This window comes from Lithobates pipiens, unplaced genomic scaffold (assembly GCF_037356315.1).
Source record: "Lithobates pipiens isolate NorthernLeopardFrog02 unplaced genomic scaffold, aLitPip1_a1.2 Scaffold_27, whole genome shotgun sequence".
Classification (NCBI taxonomy): domain Eukaryota; kingdom Metazoa; phylum Chordata; class Amphibia; order Anura; family Ranidae; genus Lithobates; species Lithobates pipiens.
Genome location: NW_027507788.1, coordinates 9,208,350 through 9,232,194, shown reverse-complemented (window position 1 = coordinate 9,232,194; position 23,845 = coordinate 9,208,350). Strand labels below are relative to the sequence as shown.

At 45.4% G+C, this 23,845-nt stretch overlaps 1 protein-coding gene across 1 annotated transcript in view; it reads right to left on the bottom strand.

Moving 5' to 3' along the window:
• The window catches only part of KIRREL2 (kirre like nephrin family adhesion molecule 2), a 72,376-nt gene that overhangs the window by 18,046 nt on the left and 30,485 nt on the right, over positions 1–23,845 (bottom strand). The window contains exons 2-9 of the mRNA XM_077456381.1: positions 9,345–9,494; positions 7,443–7,592; positions 6,933–7,090; positions 6,690–6,840; positions 6,318–6,569; positions 6,097–6,224; positions 2,949–3,075; positions 2,432–2,532 (exon numbers count right to left, since the gene is read on the bottom strand). Coding sequence (XP_077312507.1) covers positions 2,432–2,532; positions 2,949–3,075; positions 6,097–6,224; positions 6,318–6,569; positions 6,690–6,840; positions 6,933–7,090; positions 7,443–7,592; positions 9,345–9,494 — 1,217 coding nt within the window. The remainder of the gene's footprint in view (positions 1–2,431; positions 2,533–2,948; positions 3,076–6,096; positions 6,225–6,317; positions 6,570–6,689; positions 6,841–6,932; positions 7,091–7,442; positions 7,593–9,344; positions 9,495–23,845) is intronic.

Below are 23,845 nucleotides of genomic sequence, written 5' to 3'. Positions count from 1 at the left end.
TCAGTAGTAATCCCCGGCTCTGCTGAACCCCCCTCACTCAGTACTAACCCCCAGCTCTGTGGTTCCCCCCACTCAGTAGTATACACTAGCCCTGCTGATCCTTTGGTTTTCTGATCCTCCTTTCTCTCCGGTCCCCACTCACCTATGCTTCCATGCTGTGCACCATGTCCTAGTTTGTCCTGCTCTTGTTCCCCAGCTCTGCTGATCCCCCACTCATTAATAACCCCCAGCTTGGCTGATCCCCAACTCAGTAGTAACCTCCAGTTCCCCAGCTCTGCTGATCACCCACTCATTAATAACCCCCAGCTTGGATGATCCCCAACTCAGTAGTAACCTCCAGTTCCCCAGCTCTGCTGATCCTCTGCCATTCAGTCCTCACTCTCCAGTCCAGTTCCCCTTTCCGCTATTTTGTTCCATGTTGCACACCATATGTTCTGTCTGTTAGTTGCTCCGTTTCAGTCTGGACACCGCTCACTATCCTGTTGCTCCATGTTGCACCCAAGATGTGACTTCTGCACCATATACTCCCAGAATATCTACACATGAACCAGAAGTGACTGCTGATGACCGTCAGGGCTGGGCTCAGCCCTTCCTTCTCTGAGCTGGCCACTCAGCTGTCGGCTAATTGCCAGCTCCCATCTCTCGCCACAGTTATGGCCCGTACACACGATCCAAATATCGTATGACCGATCGTATGACCGTTTCCGCTTAATAGTCGCAAGTAGAAATTGAATAACTAAATAATGTCCCGAAAAATTCTCGTACGATAGAAGAAAAAAAAACGGAAGTGATGTCATGTGTTGTAATGTATTTGTATTGAATTTTCGGATGACAACTATACTGACTAACCGAAAATCGTACGATCTGGAATCGTACGAGAAAATTTTTTGTGCATGCCCGATCGAATAAAAGATCAGATGAACGGTCGTGCTCGTCTGTCGGCTCGTCTCGTGTGTACGGGCAATTACTCAGCTGTTGTTGATATCCTGCTCGTCAGTCCTGCCTACTTAAGCCATCCAGTCCAGAGGAGCTCTGCCTTCCCCTTGGTCAACATCACAAGAAACTATCTCCTGCGTTCCTGTTTAAAGACTTATTTCGCTGACATCCCTTATGGCTCCAGATCCTGCTTGCTGTTCCACTACATTGATCCCTGACTTCTGGCTTGGCTGACTATCCTTTCCAGTTACTGAACTTGTTTTGACTACGTTTGTTCTTTTTACTTTTATTATTAAACAAGTGGGATTTAAACTGTACTTCTGTCTTGGTCTGATTTCTGGTTCGCTTGTTTGGTTTCCCAGTGCATCCTGGGATATCTTATACCCCGCTATACCTCAAAAACAAAGCGAAGCCGACTCTGAATAAAAGCCCCTCAAAAGCTGAAGGTGCTGTTAGCGAGCGCTGTCTAAGCCCTTGTACACACGGTCGGAGAATCCGTCGGAATGTGTCCTATCGGACCGTGTTGTCGGATAATCCGACTGTGTGTGGTATGCATCGGACTGATTCCGTCGGACCCAATTTTCCAACTTGTTGGAAATATTTTCCGACAAACTGGTCCGGTCGGACATACTCCGATCATGTGTAGAGAATTCCGATCGGACAAAGTGTCACGCATGCTCAGATCAAATTCCTACATCAAAGCTATTGGCTACTAGCCTGAACGTAGTCCTGTCATAACGAAATAACGTCATCACGTTCTGAACGATCGGATTTTCCAACAACTTGGTCCGACCGTGTGTATGCAACAGTTTCAGACACAACCTGTCGGACAAAATCCATCGGACAAAATCCAACGGATTTGGATGGCAGAATGTCCGACCGCTTGTACAAGGGCTTACACTTCTATGGAGACGCTTTGACGCGCCAAGAAAGTGACATGGGGGGGGGGGGATAATTTTTGAAGCAAAGCAAACACAACGTGCAACCAGGACTGTAAGGCGACCATTTTATTTAGAGGCAGGAGCTTTGATTGCCATTCAGGGCTCTTTAAAAAAAAACAAAAAAAAAAACAATGCCACATTTTGAAGAAAGTGTAAACGGAGCCCTGAGGCAGGAAGTGTATTACTGGCAGGATCACCAGTAATACAAGCCTTCAAAAAATTAAAACAAATGCACCCAACACATCTAAAGCCCCATACACACTATCAGATTATCTGCTGAGTTTTTCCTTCAGATTTACCAAAATCCATGTAGTAGAAGGGCCTGCCTGGTTGCATACACATTGAAACTCCTAAGGTTTGTCCTCATATTATATGGTTTTGGTAAATGTGAAGGAAAAACTCAGCAGATAATCTGATAGTGTGTATGGGGTTTATAAGGACTGGTAAGCTGCAATATATTACATTTAGATATTTTTTTTCGGGTTTGGATAGGCTTTATCTGTGACCCTAATGAACTTTTGTATTTGCCAAACCTCCGTAGCTAAGCAACTTACAATTCTATCCGGTATTGGTGTGGTTTCAACAAGACATTCCAGCCGCGCTTTTCCTCCAAGGACACTTTCATAGCTTGTTCCACTGCTGATGACAGGTGGCCCTGACAACAAAGAAGATGCAAGGTCGTTTAAGCGCTCTAGAATGCCATGAGATGTCCGTCCATTTTTTTTGTTTTTTTCAATATACAATACAAAAAAAAATAAAAAATAGGACAAATGCAGAAAAAAAAACAAAAAAAAAAAAAAACAACATATTTTCTGTGTGTACTGAAAAGAAATATCCTGCCTGTCGTCTGTGGGTGGAGAAAGAGACATAAAAGAAAGAAAAAGAGGCTAGAGGGTCATACATGTCTTCAAACCATTCCCAGTGCGTGGCGTGTTCATGGCATGCTAAGAGAAGTATGGAGCTTTTTTGTTCCAACCGTTTATAAAACATTATAATAATATATAATAAAAGACGACTTAAAAAAACATCCGCCATTCCTACAAGCTTGCATGGCGTGGTGGATCTCCTTACCTCTCACAGTCAGAGTCACTTCTTTCTCCATGGTTCCGATACGCGGGACGATGGCCTTGCACACGTAGGTTCCGGCATCTTCCCGGGTCACCTTGTTCAGCGATAGGGTGTTGCCATTGCTCAGCACCTGAGAGAGGGTGGGAAAGGAGTTTTAAGACTTATGCCGCGTACACACGGAAAATGTTCGATGGGAGCTTTTTCGACCGTGTGGAGGCTCCATCGGACAGTTTGCATTAGATTTTCCGTTGCACAAAACTTGAGAGTTGGTCTGTACACAATCCCAAAACTGACCTTATTCCAAACACTAACTGTGCACCCAATCCCAACACTGACCTCATTCCAAGCACTAACTCTCTACCCAATCCCAACACTAACCTCATTCCAAGCACTAACTCTCTACCCAATCCCAACACTAACCTCATTCCAAGCACTAACTCTCTACCCAATCTCAACACTAACCTCATTCCAAGCACTAACTCTCTACCCAATCCCAACACTAACTTCATTCCAAGCACTAACTCTCTACCCAATCCCAACACTAACTTCATTCCAAGCACTAACTCTCTACCCAATCCCAACACTAACCTCATTCCAAGCACTAACTCTCTACCCAATCCCAACACTAACTTCATTCCAAGCACTAACTCTCTACCCAATCCCAACACTAACCTCATTCCAAGCACTAACTCTCTACCCAATCCCAACACTAACCTCATTCCAAGCACTAACTCTCTACCCAATCCCAACACTAACCTCATTCCAAGCACTAACTCTCTACCCAATCCCAACACTAACCTCATTCCAAGCACTAACTCTCTACCCAATCCCAACACTAACCTCATTCAAAACACTAACTTTACACCCAACACTGACCTCATTCCAAACAAAAACTCTACACCCAATCCCAACACTGATCTCATTCCAAGCACTATATCTACAACCAATCCCATCCTCATTCCAAGCACTATATCTACACCCAATCTCAACACTAACCTCATTAAAAAAACACGAATTCTGCGTACACACGACCAGACTTTTTTGACGGACTAGGTCTGACCGTCTTCCTGACGGACTTTTGGCGGAGTTCCGACAGACTTTCCGAATGAAAGGACTTGGCTACACACAATCACACCAAATTCTGACGGATTCAAACGTGATGATGTACGACCGGACTAGAATAAGGAAGTTCATAGCAGGTAGCCAATAGCTGCCGTAGCGTCGGTTTTTGTCCATCGGATTAGCATACAGACGAACGGATTTCTCGATAGGAACTGGGTCCGGGAGGAGTTCCGGCGAAAAATCTTGAAACATGTTCTATTTCTAAAGTCTGTCAGATTTTTGGACAGCAAAGGTCCGATGGAGCCCACACAGGATCGAATTGTCCGACGGATTCGTTCCATTGGACCTTTGCTGTTGAACAGTCCGGTCGTGTGTGCGCGGCATAACTCTACACCAAATCCCAACACTAACCTCATTCCAAACAATAAACTCTACACCCAATCCCAACACTAACCTCATTCCAAACACTACATCTACACCCAATCCCAACACTGACCTCATTCCAAACACTACATCTACACCCAATCCCAACACTGACCTCATTCCAAACACTACATCTACACCCAATCCCAACACTGACCTCATTCCAAACACTACATCTACACCCAATCCCAACACTAACCTCATTCCAAACACTACATCTACACCCAATCCCAACACTGACCTCATTCCAAACACTACATCTACACCCAATCCCAACACTGACCTCATTCCAAACACTACATCTACACCCAATCCCAACACTGACCTCATTCCAAACACTACATCTACACCCAATCCCAACACTAACCTCATTCCAAACACTACATCTACACCCAATCCCAGCACTGACCTCATTCCAAACACTAACTTTACACCAAATCCCAACACTAACCTCATTCCAAACACTACATCTACACCCAATCCCAACACTAACCTCATTCCAAACACTACATCTACACCCAATCCCAGCACTGACCTCATTCCAAACACTAACTTTACACCAAATCCCAACACTAACCTCATTCCAAACACTACATCTACACCCAATCCCAACACTAACCTCATTCCAAACATTACATCTACACCCAATCCCAACACTAACCTCATTCCAAACACTACATCTACACCCAATCCCAACACTAAACTCATTCCAAACACTAACTTTACACCAAATCCCAGCACTGACCTCATTCCAAACACTAACTTTACACCAAATCCCAACACTAACCTCATTCCAAACACTACATCTACACCCAATCCCAACACTAACCTCATTCCAAACATTACATCTACACCCAATTCCAACACTAACCTCATTCCAAACATTACATCTACACCCAATCCCAACACTAACCTCATTCCAAACACTACATCTACACCCAATCCCAACACTAACCTCATTCCAAACACTACATCTACACCCAATCCCAACACTAAACTCATTCCAAACACTAACTTTACACCAAATTCCAGCACTGACCTCATTCTAAACACTAACTTTACACCAAATCCCAACACAAACCTCATTCCAAATACTACATCTGCACCCAATCCCAACACTGACCTCATTTAAAAAATGAACTCTACACCCAATCCCAACACTGATCTCATTCCAAACATTAACTCTACACCCAAACCCAACACTAACCTAATTCCAAACACTACATCTACACCCAATCCCAACACTGACCTTATTCCCAACACGAACTCTACACCCAATCCCAACATTGACCTCATTCTAAACAATAACTCTACACCCAATCCCAGTAATGATCTCATTCCAAACACTAACTATGTACCCAACCGGAAAACACCTCATTCCAAACTAACTCTGTCCTTAATCCTAACACCAGCCACACCCAATCCCAGCATTTACTTCATTCCAAAAACAAATTCTACACCCAATCCCAACACTAACCACATTCGAAACACTAACTCTACACAGATTGCCAACACTAGCCTCATTTCAAACACTAACCCTGCACTCAATCCCAACACTAATCTCATTCCAAACACTAACTTTGTACTCAATCCCAATCATTCTATATTTTGGATACTTTGGTTAGACAATGAATTACGTAATTTTTGGAAGAAACATTTATCTCACCTCCGTGGAGCCTTTCTTGTTCCAGAACTGGGTTGGTGTTGGATTTCCAGTCCATCCGCAAAAAAAGGATGCGTCTCCACCAACGTCTACCTCCATCGGACGCGGTTCTGTCAGGAGACGCGGCCCAACTGTTGGCAGAAAGGCAAGGGTAGAAGGTTAGCTTGAATGATTTCAGTCTAAATTCCTGACACCCTTCGGCTAATGCCACTTTTATTACTTACATAGAACATTCACGGCCGTGCTAACGTTGCTGCTTCCAACGCTGTTGGAGACCTCGCAGGACACAGGAGCGGTGAAGAAGGTGTGGTCCACGGTCACATGGTAGCGGTCTTCTGTGACGGAAATCGGAACTCCACCCTTGGCCCACCTATAGGTTGTCACCTCCGGGTTTGACACGGCACTGCACAGGAAAGTCACAGCGCTCCCTTCTGAGACGGTTGGAGGATTCACGGAAAGCGTCACCTTGGGGGGATCTAAAAAAAAGTAAGAAAAAGTAAAGAATTAGGAATTTTGGAGATTTCGTGTCCTGGGCTTAAAAGGGTTCAAGTGACCCGTTTCCAATTCGACTCGGACTCAGAACGTTGGACACTCACATTGCACGCTCAACTTCACCGATCTTTCTCGCCCTTCGGGCATGGCGGAGTTCCTGGCGTGGCACATGTAGCTGGATCCTGCATCAGCAAAGCTTGGCGTAATTAGGAGACTGCTGATGGCGTCCTCGCTCTTGCCGTCCGATTGCAAGTGCTGGAAGAGAAGAAGAGTTAGTCTGATTGAACGCACGTGTGAATTTTTACCAAAGTAGACAGTCGGAAAGGTGCTGTGCGAAGAAGGCCAACCTTGGAGTAACTTGCTCCGTTGAGTTGCCTGCCATCATGGTACCAAATTATATCAGCCGCGGGTTTTGCAGCGGGAGCCAAACAGGTGAGGTTAAAGGGGGTGTCCAGCAATACGTTGAGTACGGGAGCTCCGCGGATCAAAGGGTCTCCTGGAGGAACTGAAAAGAAAAAATAGGATGTTAGCAAACCCTGAAAATACTCTGGGCCATATACACTGCTATCTGATGGACAATCTCCATATGATCTTCATTTACCAAAATTTTCAGGGCCAGCCTAAAGTATCCATTTAATTTATATCCAATCAGTAAACGCCTTGCGCAGCATCATTGTTGGAAAACCGTTGCTTCTACTGCCATTACTACCAACCCGCCCTACCTACTATTGCCATTACTACTGGGCCTTGGGAGCAGCAGAACCTCAAATAAAATAAGCAGAATATTTATTATGGCGAATAATAGGGCCAAACTCCACAGGGGTTGCTGTGTGCCCTCCACATTCCCTGTCACTCACCCAGAACGGACAGGTGCGCTCGCTGTGACCTCAGGGCCGCCTGGGTCGCCTGGCATTCATAGATGGCGTCATCGCTGAGCTCCACATTCTCGATGTGCAGGTTGTGTTCCCCCGAACCCGGATCTCCAACAATGGAGTAACGAGACCAACCTGTATGAGGGTCAGATCATTATAATATGCAGTAGATTATATCAGGTTATACTTTCATTCTGCAAAACATCAGATAATTAATCATTTCTCGTACTGCTTAATCACAATAAGTGATTGCTCACTGTTTGGTGGACACCCAGAAAGATTCTTTTATCTACCTATTAGTTTCTGGGTCTGTACACCCGCTGTGCCCATTATGAGGGCTTCCCACCATCCCTGTGCTAAGTTCCCGAGTCTGTACACCCGCTGTACCCATTATGAGGGCTTCCCACCGTCCCTGTGCTGAGTTCTGGGGTCTGTACACCCACTGTACCTATTATGAGGGGTTCCCACCATCCCTATGCTGAGTTCCCGGGTCTGTACCCCCGCTATACCCATTATGAGGGGTCCCACCATCCCTGTGCTGAGTTCCCGGGTCTGTACACCTGCTGTGCCCATTATGATGGGTTCCCACCATCCCTGTGCTGAGTTTCCAGGTCTGTACACCCGCTGTGCCCATTATGAGGAGTTCCCACCATCCCTGTGCTGAGTTTTCCTGGGTCTGTACACCTGCTGTGCCCATTATGAGGGCTTCCCACCATCCCTGTGCTGAGTTCCCAGGTCTGTACACCCGCTATGCCCATTATGAGGGGTTCCCACCACCCCTGTGCTGAGTTTCCAGGTCTGTACACCCGCTATGCCCATTATGAGGGGTTCCCACCATCCCTATGCTGATTTTTCCCGGGTCTGTACACCTGCTGTGCCCATTATGAGGGGTTCCCACCATCCCTGTGCCGAGTTTCCAGGTCTGTACACCCGCTGTGCCCATTATGATGGGTTCCCACCATCCCTGTGCTGAGTTCCCGGGTCTGTACATCTGCTGTGCCCATTATGATGGGTTCCCACCATCCCTGTGCTGAGTTCTGGGGTCTGTACACCCGCTGTACCCATTATGAGGGGTTCCCACCATCCCTGTGCCAAGTTTCCAGGTCTGTACACCGGCTGTGCCCATTATGAGGGGTTCCCACCATCCCTGTGCTGAGTTCCCGGGTCTGTAAACCCGCTGTGCCCATTATGAGGGGTTCCCACCATCCCTGTGCTGAGTTCCCGGGTCTGTACATCTGCTGTGCCCATTATGATGGGTTCCCACCATCCCTGTGCTGAGTTCCCGGGTCTGTACATCTGCTGTGCCCATTATGATGGGTTCCCACCATCCCTGTGCCGAGTTTCCAGGTCTGTACACCTGCTGTGCCCATTATGAGGGGTTCTCACCATCCCTGTGCTAAGTTTCCAGGTCTGTACACCGGCTGTGCCCATTATGAGGGATTCCCACCATCCCTGTGCTGAGTTCCCGGGTCTGTAAACCCGCTGTACCCATTATGAGGGGTTCCCACCATCCCTGTGCTAAGTTTCCAGGTCTGTACAACCGCTGTGCCCATTATGAGGGGTTCCCACCATCCCTGTGCTGAGTTTCCAGGTCTGTACACCCGCTGTACCCATTATGAGGGGTTCCCACCATCCCTGTGCTGAGTTTCCAGGTCTGTACACCCGCTGTGCCCATTATGAGGGGTTCCCACCATCCCTGTGCTGAGTTTCCAGGTCTGTACACCCGCTGTGCCCATTATGAGGGGTTCCCACCATCCCTGTGCTGAGTTTCCAGGTCTGTACACCAGCTGTGCTCATTATGAGGGGTTCCCACAAATCATTTATTCCATCATCACTAGTTAGTAACAGATTAAAAACATTTTACCATTTTTTTTTTTCATTTTTTACCTGGAAGATCTCGCTCCGCTCCCAGCGCCAAACCATCCATCGTCCACTGCACCGTCCCTCGGTAGCCAGCCACAATGCAGGGAAGAGTCACCGACTTGCCGGCGATGACCACCTGATCCAACGGCTGCTGTGCGAAGTGGGCTGCGAAACCTGGCAAGACAGAAGAGAGAGGTGATTGAGTTTCACGCCCGTTGGCTACAGGGGGTCAGAGGTCAGCAATCAGCTTGGCTGTTCCTGTATACCATATGGTATATAGATATAGTCCTGTATCGTGTTAATGGCCTCCAGGCCTACAGCTGCCAGACGCCTCGTGCCAGAAATATTCAGTCTCACCTATTTACTCCTTCATTATATCTAATATTTATAACCCAATGCAGTGAACGCTTTTCCCTTCACTCCCTTATGTAGGTGTCACCACACATCTGTGGTGGGAAATACGCGGAGACAACTGCCAGCTGCTGAGGGTTGAAGAGAACCTTATAGAGGGCTGCGCTGACTTTGGACCAGCGCTGGACTGGGACAAAAATTTGGCCCTGGATTTCATCCAGACCGGCCCACTTTAATTTTGAGTGTCCTCAACAGCATCCCCCTTAAATCAGTGTCCTCAACAGCATCCCCCTTAGATCAGAGTGTCCCCATCAGCACCCCCCTTCACATCAGAGTGTCCCCATCAGCACCCCCCTTCACATCAGAGTGTCCCCATCAGCACCCCCCTTCACATCAGAGTGTCCCCAACAGTGTCCCCTTTACATTAGTGTGTCCCCATCAGCACCCCCTTACATCAGAGTGTCCCCATCAGCACCCCCTTACATCAGAGTGTCCCCAACAGTGTCCCCTTTACATTAGTGTGTCCCCATCAGCACCCCTTACATTAGCGTGTCCCCATCAGCACCCCTTACATCAGAGTGTCCCCATCAGCACCCCCTTACATCAGAGTGTCCCCATCAGCACCCCCTTACATCAGAGTGTCCCCTTTAGCTCCCCCTTACATCAGCGTGTCCCCATCAGCACCCCTCTTCACATCAGAGTGTCCCCCAACAGCGTCCCCCTTACATCAGCGTGTCCCCATCAGCACCCCCTTACATCAGAGTGTCCCCAACAGTGTCCCCCTTACATCAGCGTGTCCCCATCAGCACCCCTTACATCAGAGTGGGCTCTTTGAGGGTAGGGACCGATGTGAGTGTGCAATGTACAGGGGCAATTGTAGACACTCACTCAGGTTGAACTGGATGGACTGGTGTCTTTATTCAACCTTACTAACTATGAAACTATGAAGAGTGTCCCCATCAGCACCCCTTACATCAGAGTGTCCCCATCAGCACCCCCTTACATCAGTGTCCCCAACAGTGGCCCCCTTACATCAGCGTGTCCCCATCAGCACCCCTTACATCAGAGTGTCCCCATCAGCACCCCCTTACATGAGATTGTACCCATCAGCACCCCCTTACATCAGAGTGTCCCTCCTCTCCTCCCCCTCCCAAGTGTACTCACAGTTCTGAAGGCAGCTTCTCGTTCCGCTCCCCAGTCATGTGATAAGTGATGGGGAGAGAGGAAGGAAAGTCTGCCGGCTGTCTATCTCCCCCTGCAGGCTGGAGGGAGCAGAAAGCCTAATCCTCTCTACAGCAAGTGCTGGCAGCTGCTCCTTGGTGACAGGAGTGAAATCACGATCACTCCTGTCAGTGAGGAGCGGCTCCAGGACTGCACCTGACTGACCGGCCCACTGAGCCATCGGCCCACCGGGAAAATCCCGGTGGTCCCGATGGCCAGTACATGCCTGCTTTGGACTTGACCTAACACAGCGGACCAACAAAATCTTCCACAGTCAGTGATGATTTGGGGAGCCGTGTCATCTGCTGGTGTTGGTCCTCTGTGTTTTATCAAGTCCAAAGTCAGTGCAGCCCTCCACCGGGAAGTTCTAGAGCGCTTCATGCTTCCCTAATTGAGATGCTGATTTCATGTTCCAGAAGGACTTGGCACCTGCCCACACTGCCAAAACTACCAATACCTGGTCACATGATCATGGGATCACTGTGCATGATTGCCCAGCAAACCCGCCTGACCTAAATCCCATAGAGAATCTGTGGGGTGTTGTCAAGAGGAAGATGAGAGACACCAGACCCAACAATGCAGAGGAGATGAAGGCCGCTATCAGAGCAACCTGGGCTTCCATAACACCTCAGCAGTGCCACCGGCTGATCTCCTCCGTGCCACGCCGCATTAATGCCGCAATTCATGGAAAAGGAGCCCCGACCAAGTATTGAGTGCACACTATACTGTACATGGACAGACTTCTCACTAAGACAAGATTTCTGGATTAAAAATCCTCTTTTTTTAATTGGTCTTATGTAATATTCTAATTTTCTGAGATAATGAATTTTGGGGTGTCGCTCGCTGTGAGACACAATCATCAAAATTAAAAGAAAGAAATGCTGGAAAAATATCACTGTGTGCAACACATCGATATAACGAGTTCCACTTTTTGAATTGAATTCCTGAAATAAATTAACTTTTTGATGGTATTCTAATTTTATGAGATGCACACACCGTCCTTAACATGTATGTGTGTGTATGTATATATATACACACACACACACATACATACAGTGTCTCACAAAAGTAAGTACACCCCTCACATTTTTGTAAATCTTTTCTTCTATCTTTTCATGTGACAACACTGAAGAAATGACACTTGTCTACAATGTAAAGTAGTGAGTGTACAGCTTGTAGAACAGTGTAAATTTGCCGTCCCCTCAAAATAACTCAACACACAGCCATTAATGTCTAAACCGCTGGCAACAAAAGTCAGGACACCCCTAAGTGAAAATGTCCAAACTGGGCCCAAAGTGTCCATATTTTGTGTGGCCACCATTATTTCCTGGCACTGCCTTCACCCTCTTGGGCATGGAGGTCACCAGAGCTTCACAGGTCGTCACTGGAGTCCTCTTCCCCTCCCCCATGATGACATCACGGAGCTGGTGGATGTTGGAGACCTTGCGCTCCTCCACCTTCCGTATCAGGATGTCCCACAGATGATCAATAGGGTTCAGGTCTGGAGACATGCTTGGCCAGTCCATCACCTTTACCCTCAACCTCTTTAGCAAGGCAGTGGTGGTCTTGGAGGTGTGTTTGGGGTGGTTATCATGTTGGAATACTGCCCTGCGGCCCAGTCTCTGAAGGGAGGGGATCATGCTCTTTGTTATGGAAGCCCAGGTTGCTTTGATAGCGGCCTTCATCTCGTCTGCATTGTTGAAAATATTTACAAAAATGTGAGGGGTGTACTGACTTTGGTGAGATACTGTGTGTGTGTGTGTATATATATATATATATATATATATATATATATTTTAAATATATATATATATATATATATATATATATATATATATATGTGTGTGTGTGTGTGTATATATATACATCTACATATATATATATATTTTTTTAAATATACATACATATATATATATATATATTGTATATATATAAATAAAAAATATACAATATACATTTAAAACAACACGTGTATGTATATATATATATATATATATATATATATATATATATATATATATATATACACACATGTGTTGTTTTAAATGTATATTGTATATTTTTAATTTTATATATATATATATATATAATGTGTGTATATTAAAAAAAAAATATATATATATATATATACACATACATACACACACACACACACACATATATACATATACATATATATATATATATATATATATATACACACACACACACACACATACATATACATATATATATATATATATATATATATATATATATATATATATATATATATATATATATATATATATACATTTAATATATACAATATATATTATATATATTTATAATATTAGAAATACAAGCACAAATACGAAAAAAAAAGAAGTACAAATAATCAAACTGAAAATAATAAAATGATACTGCATATATATATATATATATATATATTACAGGGGAGCCAAAATCATTTCCATTTTATTTGTTATAGGAACAGACCTGCGTAATATATTATATATACACTATAAAAATATATATATACACAATATAATAAATTTGCCAAATATAAATACATATACTGTATACAATAAAAGTATATATATATATATATATATATATATTTTTTTTTTTTTTTATATATATACTTTTATTGTATACAGTAATATATGTATTTATATTTGGCAAATTTATTATATTGTGTATATATATATTTTTATAGTGTATATATAATATATTACGCAGGTCTGTTCCTATAACAAATAAAATGGAAATGATTTTGGCTTCCCTGTAATATAAATGTCGTCCGGGACGTATATTGGCGAATCTTCCCTCCAGCTGTCGGAGCGCGGGGCTCTGGGCAATGTAACGCGCAATCATTTTGACTTCCTCGACAGCCTCGGCAAAACATGACAAACCAGATTTCCAAACAGATATTTCCCGTCCGCCTGTCTGTGGCCGGCGTTGTTATCCGGCTGTCATTGTCGGAGGTTCCTGCTGCATCGTATCTCGTCTCTATTTGCCGTGTAATTACTCAATCTCCCGAGTCAGACAGGCGTGCGCAGGACTGGCGAATCTCTCCCAGATGCCGCGTTTTCCGGTGGAGGCGAGGGAGGGGGAGAGAGGGGGGGGGGAGCAAAAAAAATCTTCCAATTTTCTCATTTCCCACAGGATCCAATTTGTTTCAAAAGAGTTATTTTAAGGAGCTCCTAATTTTTTTTTTTTTTTCACAGATCGCCGGTTCCTGAAGGTAGGTGTGGGTGCGCGCTCGGCGTGCGAATGAAATGTTCGCTGGAGCGTGAAGCTCAGGTTGTGCCGCTTTTTTTTTTTCTGCTTTAGCAAACCTGCTGAAACTGAGGCGATAACACTTCACCGCCGCTCGGCGTATCGGAGGATTTTTTTTTTTTTTTTTTTTTTTTAATACCGAAGGTCAACAGCGGTTCGGCTTAAAGAGAACCGGTCGCGGCCCGCGTTTGTGCAAGAATTGGAAATCCTTGCGTTTATTTCTTTTAAAATAGCTTTCCAATAAAATCCTTATGGGCTGCTGATCCCCTGAAGCCTCTTTGCAGCCACTTCCTTGTGACAGCACGAAGAGAAACGTGGGGTAAGAAATCCCCCCCCCTCCCCCCCCCAACCCTTTTGTAAAATTGGACCACACCAAACCGTACGGTGCTCTGATGGGCACAAAAATGCCTTTGCAAAACCTAGATATTACCTTGTAAAAGTAGCAGCCGCATCATCACTGTGCTGTACATAGAGCAGAGCTGTGGGAGGGATCCAGCAGGCCCCACCCACTACAGGAAAGAGGGGGGGGGGGACAAGACCAGTCACCCTGTACAAAGCAAGAGAGCAGCAGTGACTGGTCTTTTTTTTCACAGGAAGATCCTGCATAGAGGCAAACTTTCACACTGGATTTACTGCACAGATCTGGAAGAAATACACAGAGCACACCAAGGTGTGTGTGTGTGTGTGGGGTGGGGGTTGGGTCTAATATTTGGTGCACAAATCAAATTTTAGCTGCAATTTCTCTAATAGAGTAATCCCTATAATTGTTGGCGCCATCTAGTGGCCAAATACAGAATATTTTCTCACTGGGGCATTTCAGAAAACTATACTACATTTTGGCCACTAGATGGAGCTAACTTTACTCTATTACAGAACTTATGGCCAAAATGTGTGCAGCATGCAAACTATACCGCATTTTGGCCACTAGATGGAGCTAACGATCATAGGGTTTACTTTACCCTATTACAGAAATTATGGGCAAAATGTGTGCAGCATGCAAACTATACCGCATTTTGGTCACTAGGTGGAGCTAACGAACCTAGGGATTACTTTATTAGAGAAATTACAGCCCAAAAAAATGGTGCCGTCTAGAGGCCAAAATATAGAATATTATCTCAGTGCGGTATTTTAGAAAACTATACTACATTTTTGGCCACTAGATGGCGCTAGCGATCATATGGTTGACGCTATTACAGAAATGATGGCCTAAATTTGTACAGCATGCAAACTATACCGCATTTTGGTCACTAGGTGGACCTAACAAACCAAGGGACTACTAGGATATTACAGCCAAAAAATGGCGCCGTCTAGTGGCCCAAACGCAGAATATTTTCTCAGTGCAGTATTTTAGAAAACTGTACTACCTTTTTTTTTGGCCACTAGATGGCGCTAACAATCATAGGGTTGACTCCATTACAGAAATTATGGCCTAAATTTGTACAGCATGCAAACTATAGTGCATTTTGGTAACTAGGTGGAGCTAACAAACCTAGTGATTACTCTGTTAGAGAAATGCACAGCCAACGATCAAAGGAAATACTCTATTAGGGAAATTACAGCCAAAAAAATGGCGCTGTCTAGTGTCCAAAATGCAGAATAATTTCTCAGTGCGGTATTTCAGAAAACGATACTACATTTTGCCCACTAGATGGAGCTAATGCTTATAGGGATGACTCTATTACAGAAATGATGGCCTGAATTTGCACAGCATGCAAACTATACTGCAATTTGGCCATTAGGTGGAGCCAACAAACCTAAGGATTACTCTATTAGAGAAATTACAGCCAAACATGGCACAGACTAGTGGCCAAAGTACAGAATATTTTCTCAGTGCGGTATTTTAGAAAATTATACTACATTTTTGGCCAATAGATAGAGCTAACAATCATAGGGATGACTCTGTTAAAGAAATTATGGCCTGAATTTGTACAGCATGCAAACTATACCGCATTTTGGCCACCAGGTTAAGCCAACAAACCTAGGGATTACTCTATTAGAGAAATTACAGCTAACAATCATAGGGATTACTCTATTACAGAAATGATGGCCTGAATTTGTACAGCATGAAAACTATACCACTAGGTGGAGCCATTAAACCTAGGGATTACTCTATCAGAGAAATTACAGCCAAAAATTGAGCTGTCTAGTGGCCAAAATGCAGAATATTGTCTCAGTGCAGTATTTTAGAAAACTATACTACATTTTTGACCACAAGATGGCGTTAATTATCATAGGCTTGACTCTTTTACAGAAATGATGGCCTAAATTTGTACAGCATGCAAACTATACCACATTATGGTCACTAGGTGGTGCTAACAGACCTAGGGATTACCCTCCCTTCTAGATTGTAAGCTCTAACGAGCAGGGCCCTCTGGTCCCTCCTATATTGATTTGTATTGTAAGTGTACTGTCTGCCCTCATATTGTAAAGCGCTGCGCAAACTGTTGGTGCTATATAAACCCTGAATAATAATAATAATAATAATAATAATAATTACTCTATTAGAGAAATTACAGCCAAAAATAGTGCTATCTAGTGGGAAAAATTCAGAATATTCTCTCATTACAGAAAACCATACCACATTCTGGCCACTAGATGGAACTAACAATCATAGGGATTACTCTATTAGAGAAATTACAGCCAAAAAAATGGCGCCGTCTAGTGGCCAAGATACAGAATAATTTCTCAGTGCGGTATTTCAGAAAACTATACTACATTTTGCCCACTAGATGGAGCTTATGCTCATAGGGATGACTCCATTACAGAAATGATGGCCTGAATTTGTACAGCATGCAAACTATACCGCATTTTTGCCACTAGGTGGAGCCAACAAACCTAAGGATTACTCTATTAGAGAAATTACAGCCAAAAATAGTGCTATCTAGTGGGCAAAATTCAGAATATTCTCTCATTACAGAAAACCATACCACATTCTGGCCACTAGATGGAACTAACAATCATAAGCACTGCCCAAACTGTTGGCGCTATATAAATACTGAATAATAATAATAATAATAATAATAATAATAATAATAATAATAATAATAAGGCTTACTCTATTAGAGAAATTACAGCCAGAATATGTGCTGCATGCAAGCGATACGTCATTTTGCCCACTAGATGGAGCTAATGAATTACTCTGCTAGAGAAATTACAGGCAGAATTCATGCAGCATGCAGGAATGTGTGTAATATTTGGCCAACATATCTTTTATAAATAGACCCAAAGACTCCAGTAAGAATATATACGGCTCTTGTATTTAGACAATGGTTGCTTATCCTGGGGTTGAGATTTAAAGCATTTTCTGCATTTTTTTGAAATATTTTTTGATAGTCTCAGTCAAAATGTAATTCTACTCAATTAATCCGGAATTTTGGAGATGCACAGCTCATTAACTTTCATGAAGGAGCAGAGAGCTGTGTGAAGTCTCAAGCCCTCATCTTAGATCAGCTGGCGCTGAGATAGGCGGCCGGGCACCATCAATACCCGCTCACCCCTATGTCTATGTGTGACGGCTCCTCCTCCAGCATCCGGCCCCGGCGCGGCTGACTTTACCGCTTTATGACGATTTTCTGCTCAGAAAGTTTCCATCGTGCTGACACTGCAACCAAAAGCTACAGATTTTTGCTGCTTCAAAACTCTCATTCTTCCTCGTTAATCATATGCTGTCTGATCATTGCAAGGAACGCAGGAGATTTTTTTTTTTTTGCATCTTCTATCTCAAAAAAAAAAAATCTGTATTATTTAAAGGGACAGTACAGAGCACTTTTTTGGGGCGTCAGACTAATAGAAGATGATTGCTGGTTGGCTGTTTGCACTCGCCGCCCAATTTCATAAGCTGGGCATTAAAATACAACTAAGGCCCGTGCCTGCCTGCCGCCTGCCTCAATCTCTTCCTTGACATTGACCACTCTTGCCCACCACGTTCCTCTCCCTCTGCCTGGACATGGACCACTCTTGAATGCCTCGACCTCTACCTAGATACAGACCATTCTTGCCTCAACCTCTGACTTTACGTGATGGGCCTCCTTTGCTTGCCACCTTCCTTGACCACTGCCTCGACACAGAGCACTCTTGCCTGCTGCCTGCCTCAACCTCTGCCTGATAATGCACCACTCTTGCTTAGTGACTGCCTCAACCACTGCCTGGACATGGACCACTCTTGCCTGCTGCCTGCCTGGACAGGGACCATTCTTGTCTGCAGCCTGCCTCAACTACTGCCTGGACATGGACGACCACTCTTGACTGCTGCTTGTCTTGACCTTTGCCTGGATATGGATCTCCCTTTTCTGCCACCTGTCCCAACCTCTGCCTGGTCATTGACCACTCTTGCCTGCCACAGCCTTTTTCTGGGTACAGACCACTCCTGCCTGGTGCCTACCACAACTTTTGCCTTGACATGGACCTCTCTCACCTGTCACCTGCCTCAACCACTGCCTGGACACAAACCATTCTTGCCTGCTGCCTGCCTCAACCCCTGCCAGAATATGGACCACTCTTGCCTGCTGCCTTCCTGGACATGGACCAATCTTGCCTGCCGCCTGCCTCAACCTCTGCCTTGACATTGACCAGTCTTGCCTGCCACATTCCTCTCCCTCTGCCTGGACATGAGCCACTGTTGACTGCCACCTGCCTCAATCTTTGCCTGGACATAGGCCGCTCTTGCCTGCTACCTGTCTCAACCTCTGCCTGGACATGGACCACTCTTGCATGCCTCGAATTCTGCCAAGATACAGACCACTCTTGCCTCAACCTCTGACTTTACGTGATGGGCCTCCTTTGCTTGCCACCTTCCTTGACCACTGCCTGGACACAGAGCACTCTTGCCTGCTGCCTGCCTGATAATGCATCACTCTTGCTTGGTGACTGCCTCAACCACTGCCTGGACACCGACCACTCTTGCCTGCTGCCTGCCTGGACAGGGACCATTCTTGTCTGCAGCCTGCCTCAACCACTGCCTGGACATGGACCACTCTTGACTGCTGCTTGTCTTGACCTTTGCCTGGATATGGACCTCCCTTTTCTGCCACCTGTCCCAACCTCTGCCTGGTCATTGACCACTCTTGCCTGCCACAGCCTTTTTCTGGGTACAGACCACTCCTGCCTGGTGCCTACCACAACTTTTGCCTTGACATGGACCTCTCTCACCTGTCACCTGCCTCAACCACTGCCTGGACACAAACCATTCTTGCCTGCTGCCTGCCTCAACCCCTGTCAGAATATGGACCACTCTTGCCTGCTGCCTTCCTGGACATGGACCAATCTTGCCTGCCGCCTGCCTCAACCTCTGCCTTGACATTGACCAGTCTTGCCTGCCACATTCCTCTCCCTCTGCCTGGACATGAGCCACTGTTGACTGCCACCTGCCTCAATCTTTGCCTGGACATAGGCCGCTCTTGCCTGCTACCTGTCTCAACCTCTGCCTGGACATGGACCACTCTTGCATGCCTCGAATTCTGCCAAGATACAGACCACTCTTGCCTCAACCTCTGACTTTACGTGATGGGCCTCCTTTGCTTGCCACCTTCCTTGACCACTGCCTGGACACAGAGCACTCTTGCCTGCTGCCTGCCTGATAATGCATCACTCTTGCTTGGTGACTGCCTCAACCACTGCCTGGACACCGACCACTCTTGCCTGCTGCCTGCCTGGACAGGGACCATTCTTGTCTGCAGCCTGCCTCAACCACTGCCTGGACATGGACCACTCTTGACTGCTGCTTGTCTTGACCTTTGCCTGGATATGGACCTCCCTTTTCTGCCACCTGTCCCAACCTCTGCCTGGTCATTGACCACTCTTGCCTGCCACAGCCTTTTTCTGGGTACAGACCACTCCTGCCTGGTGCCTACCACAACTTTTGCCTTGACATGGACCTCTCTCACCTGTCACCTGCCTCAACCACTGCCTGGACACAAACCATTCTTGCCTGCTGCCTGCCTCAACCCCTGTCAGAATATGGACCACTCTTGCCTGCTGCCTGCCTGGACAGGGACCAATCTTGTCTGCAGCCTGCCTCAACCACTGCCTGGACATGGACCACTCTTGCCTGCTGCCTGCCTGGACAGGGACCAATCTTGTCTGCAGCTTGCCTCAACCACTGCCTGAAAACAGACCACTCTTGCTTGGTGACTGCCGCAACCACTGCCTGGACATGGACCACTCTTGCCTGCCCTCTTCCTCGACCTCTTCCTTGACATGGACCACTCTTGCCTTCCACTTGCCTCAACCCTTGTCCCTCCTGTATCTGCAACATACTGTAGCCACCTTACTCCTGCTATGCCCTTGTGGGGCAATCCTCAGGGCTGTGACCTGGTGACACCTTGCAGCAAAATAGCCCAAGACCACCACTAGGGTTTCCAGCCCATCACTCCTTGTGGGGTGCTCTGGTGAAGACCAAGGTGCCAATTAGACCCTACATCTCAGGTGAGCCCACGTCGCCTACCAGAGGTGAAGCCGTAACAGAGGTACATCTTCAGCAGCAGAACTCTACAGACAAAACATATACCCCTCCCCTGCAGAACATCCCCAACTCTCCTCTTTCCCATCACATGGAGCAGGGGGAGTCCTGAAGTCCACCGAGATAACTGAGAACAATGTAACTGATAAGAGTGCAGCCAGATTTACAGGTATGTTTTGGTACTTATTGAACAGATATAACACAATACTTTTAATAGTAAATTATAGGCAGGAAAATAAGAGAAGTTTTACATAAAATTATGTTTTATATAAATCCAGATTTATTCAAAACAAAATATGCGACTGCTGATTTCGAGAAGCAGAAAACTTTTTTTTTTTTTGGCTGAGATCTTTTAAAGAGTGAAAGGAAGGACGTCAACGTCTGCCTGAACTGCTTGTCCCCATATGATTAATGTCTCCCCCCCTAAGAAAACAGACAATCGCAGTCATCTATCTATTGAAAGGGTCCCCCTTTGTGCGGACTTGTCCCTTTGTGCCAGTTTGTCTCTCTGTTCCCGGGCTGTCTCCTAAGCCCCCTTCCTGTCCCCTGAGTAGCCTTAACAGATTTTTAAAAGCTGTTTTTGCAGAGTTAATCTACTTTACCCCTTTTCATGCTTTCTGTGCCTTTGTGTCAACTGACAGCGTGAAACCTCGGTGGGGGCAAATGAGCACCGAGGGAGGGAGGGAGGCCGTGCAGGCCCCTAATCTCTTAGTCTGCAGAAGAAAAGCCCCCATGGGGTGAGAAAAGAGGCCCTTAACCCCAGATCTGCTGGAGATAAGAGCCTGGATTCTTCTCAGAACACTGGACAATTTGGAAAATGTGGGGGAGATACTGCACAATAAGATTGTCAGATATGTGAGAAGCAAGCAGATATTGCCCCGCTCTTGGGCAAGTCATCAGAGTGTTGGGTACCCACCAACATGTTCAGGTCTAGATTAGGTCCACTTATGCCATGAAGAACACTTTTGACAGCCTTAGGTTCCCACTATCAAGCAGTTTCTTAATATTGAAAAAAAAAACCTCCATGGGGTAGGAAAAGAGGCCTTTGAGGATTTACGATGGCCTTTGATGGATTTTATCTGTTGAGTCTATAGGAAAACAGGCCCTTAACCCCAGATCTGCTGGAGATAAGTGTCTGGTTTCCTCCCAGAACACTGGAAAAAGTTTGGAAAATGTTGGAAGATACTGCACAATAAAATAGTCAGATATGTGGGAAGCCAGGAGATATTTGACCACTGTTGGGCAAGTATTCAGAATGCTGGGTACCCACCACCATGCTCAGCAAGATTATGTCTACTTGTGCCACAAAGAGGACTTGCGACTGCCTTGGGCGCTCATTATCATGCAATTTCCTTATTATTGGAAAAAGCCTCCATGGGGTAGGAATGGAGGCCTCTGAGGATTTGAGGATGGCCTTTGAGGATTTCATCTGTCGGTTCTGTAGGAAAACAGGCCCTTAACTCCAGATCTGCTGGAGATAAAAGTCTGGTTTCCTCCCAGAACACTGGAAAAAGTTTGGAAAATGTTGGACGATACTGCACAATAAAATAGTCAGATATGTGGGAAGCCAGGCGATATTTGACCACTGTTAGGCAAATTTTCAGAATGCTGGGTACCCACCGCCATGCTCAGCAAGATTAGGTCTACTTGTGCCACCAAGAGGACTTGTGACTGCCTTGGGCGCTCATTTTCATGCAATTTCCTTATTATTGGAAAAAGCCTCCATGGGGTAGGAAAAGAGGCCTCTGAGGATTTACGATGGCCTTTGATGGATTGTATCTGTTGATACTGTAGGAAAACAGGCCCTTAACCCCAGATCTGCTGGAGATAAGAGTCCGGCTTCCTCCCAGAACACTGGAAAAAGTTTGGAAAATGTTGGAAGATACTGCACAATAAAATAGTCAGATATGTGGGAAGCCAGGAGATATTTGACCACTGTTGGGCAAGTTTTCAGAATGCTGGGTACCCACCACCATGCTCAGCAAGATTAGGTCTACTTGTGCCACCAAGAGCACTTGAGAATGCCTTGGGCACTCATTATCATGCAATTTCCTTATTATTGGAAAAAAAAAAGCCTCCATGAGGTAGAAATGGAGGCCTCTGAAGATTTGAGGATGGCCTTTGAGGATTTCATTGGTTCTGTAGGAAAAGAAGCCCTTAACCCCAGAACTGATGGAAATAAGAGCCTGGCTTCTTCTCAGAACACTGGACAATTTTGGAAAACACCGGAAGATAGTGCACAACAAGATGGCCGGATATGTGAAAATCCATGAGATGTTTGCCCACTGTTGGTCAAATAATCACCAATGCTTGGGTACCCATCCCTATCTCAACAAGATTAGATCCCCTTGTACCATGAGGAGCATGCTTGACTGACTTAGATGCTTGTTATCGCCCAATTTCAATTTGCTTGCAGAAAAGCTACACTGCCATGAGAAACTGAGATCCGCCAGAGAAAAAAGGCTTGAATTTTTCTCAGAACACTGCACAATTTTACAAAATGTTGAAATACTCTGCGCAACAAGATGGACAGATATGTGAGAAGCGAACAGATATTTGCCTGCTGTCGGGCAAGTAATCCGAATGCCAGGTACCCACCACCATTCTCGGCAAGATTAGGCCAACTTGTGCCATGAGGAGCACCTTTGACTGCCCCTTGATTCTTTCAATTGCCCAAGTTCAAGAAAAGCCCCAATGGGGTGAGAATAGGGTCCTTTAACCCTAGATCTCTTGAGGATATAAGGCCAGAATGATCTCGGAACACTGGACAATTTTGGAAAATCTTACAAGACATGGCACAATAAAATGGGCAGATACATGAGAAGCAAGAAGATATTTGCACACTTTTGGGCAAGTAATCGTACTTTTTGGGTACCCACCACCATTCCCAGCCAGATATGGTCTCCATGCGGCATAATGAGCACCTAAGGCACTCAAAAGCCTTTTTTTTTGGTGGCACAAGGAGACCTAATCCTGTTGAATTTGGTAATAGGCAAATATGCTCCTTGTTTCTCACATAATCTGTCCATCTTATTTGGAGGTATCTTCCAACAATTTGCTAAATGATCCATTGTCAATCTGATTTTCCATCAAAGAAAGAACTGAATGAATAGTCCGCTAATTTTAATTGACAGCTGTTTACAAGGTCAAAGTGCTGGGTATCCGCCATGATTGTCAGCCAAATAAGGTCTCCTTGTGTGATAATAAGCACCTTTGACCGTCCCCGTTCTCCTTC